The sequence below is a fragment of the Pyxicephalus adspersus genome, chromosome 9 (genome assembly GCF_032062135.1).
Source record: "Pyxicephalus adspersus chromosome 9, UCB_Pads_2.0, whole genome shotgun sequence".
In the NCBI taxonomy this organism is placed as follows: domain Eukaryota; kingdom Metazoa; phylum Chordata; class Amphibia; order Anura; family Pyxicephalidae; genus Pyxicephalus; species Pyxicephalus adspersus.
In genome coordinates, this window is record NC_092866.1 from 27,496,514 (window position 1) to 27,497,819 (window position 1,306).

At 37.1% G+C, this 1,306-nt stretch overlaps 1 protein-coding gene across 1 annotated transcript in view; it reads left to right on the forward strand.

Annotated features, from left to right (window-relative positions):
* Positions 1 to 1,306, forward strand: part of CTCF (CCCTC-binding factor) — a gene marked incomplete in the record, with an annotated part of 38,655 nt that overhangs the window by 24,109 nt on the left and 13,240 nt on the right. The window contains 1 exon segment of the mRNA XM_072422978.1: positions 21 to 170. Within this exon segment, the coding sequence (XP_072279079.1) occupies positions 21 to 170 (150 nt within the window).

The window sequence follows — 1,306 nt, forward strand, 5'->3', positions numbered from 1 at the left end:
TTTTTTTCTTTTTCCTGCAGGTGAAAAGCCATATGAATGCTACATTTGTCATGCTCGTTTTACACAGAGTGGGACCATGAAAATGCACATACTGCAAAAGCATACTGAGAATGTAGCCAAATTTCACTGTCCCCATTGTGATACAGTTATCGCAAGAAAAAGTGATTTAGGTGAGTAATATTTAGTCATACATGTTAATTTTCTTTCTCTTTTTTTTTTTTCCTTTTTGATATGATATCAAATTACTTTTAAAAAGAAATGCCCCACTATTCTTTATATAATATGTAGGTATAGTCCACCAGTTTATGTTCATGTCAGAACAGACACAGTGGTATTTTTAAAACTGGATTCCAGGCATATAACATCATGTTACTAGTAAACAAAGTCTGTTCATTACATCAGGCCTCCCTTCACCTTTGAAAATTGATGTACATACATACTAGAAACTACATTTACCTGTTAGAGAAACGGTGAATGTGTTCTCCTTTGCTTCTGGTATGCAGATGATAATGTCACTATCCTTTCTGGGATGATCCCAGGAACATGTTGATATCCCTACACATCACAAGAGGATGCTCTAGTTCATCACGGGAGCAGCATGCTATGATGTGCCGAGAGTTACGTCAACAAGGCCTTGCCACTCAAAATATCAAAATTCTTACTCCTGTTCATTGAGGGAGCCAGGAGAAAGCAGAGATGCGGGATTTGAATGCCAGTGATTTAGCCTGGATTGGATGCCCTGAGCAGGCAGCAAATCCCATCCCTAATATCTGCTGCAATTATGTGACTGAAAAACAGTAATCAGCAGCTTACCTGTGGGGTAACATCTCCAGTGCAATCCAGTTCTCCACAGTGCCCACCTATTTTAAAGGCATACAATTTAAAATGGAACTAAATTCCCACTTTGAACTTTAGCAATTTAGGCAAGTTGTTGCAAAAAAGGGGCAGATGGAAAATAGAGATAGGGGGACTATCACAGATTTAGTTCTGCTTTCAGTATTTAACCCTTTGGTGTCAATTAATATTATTAAACAGTATTTATATAGTGCCAACATATTATGCAGTGCTTGTAATTAAATAGGGGTTGCAAATGACAGACAAACACAGTGACACAAGAGGAACTGAGGACCCTGCCTCGAAGAGCTTACATTCTAGGTCACAATAATGTCTACTTCATATATCTGTTTGGATTTTTCCTCTGATTATCTATTTAATGTATTTTTCCTCTCCAGCCATGTTTTACAACTTCAATGCCCCAGTTTAGATTAGTTTAGTTATTTATATTAGTTTAGATGATGATGTTTTA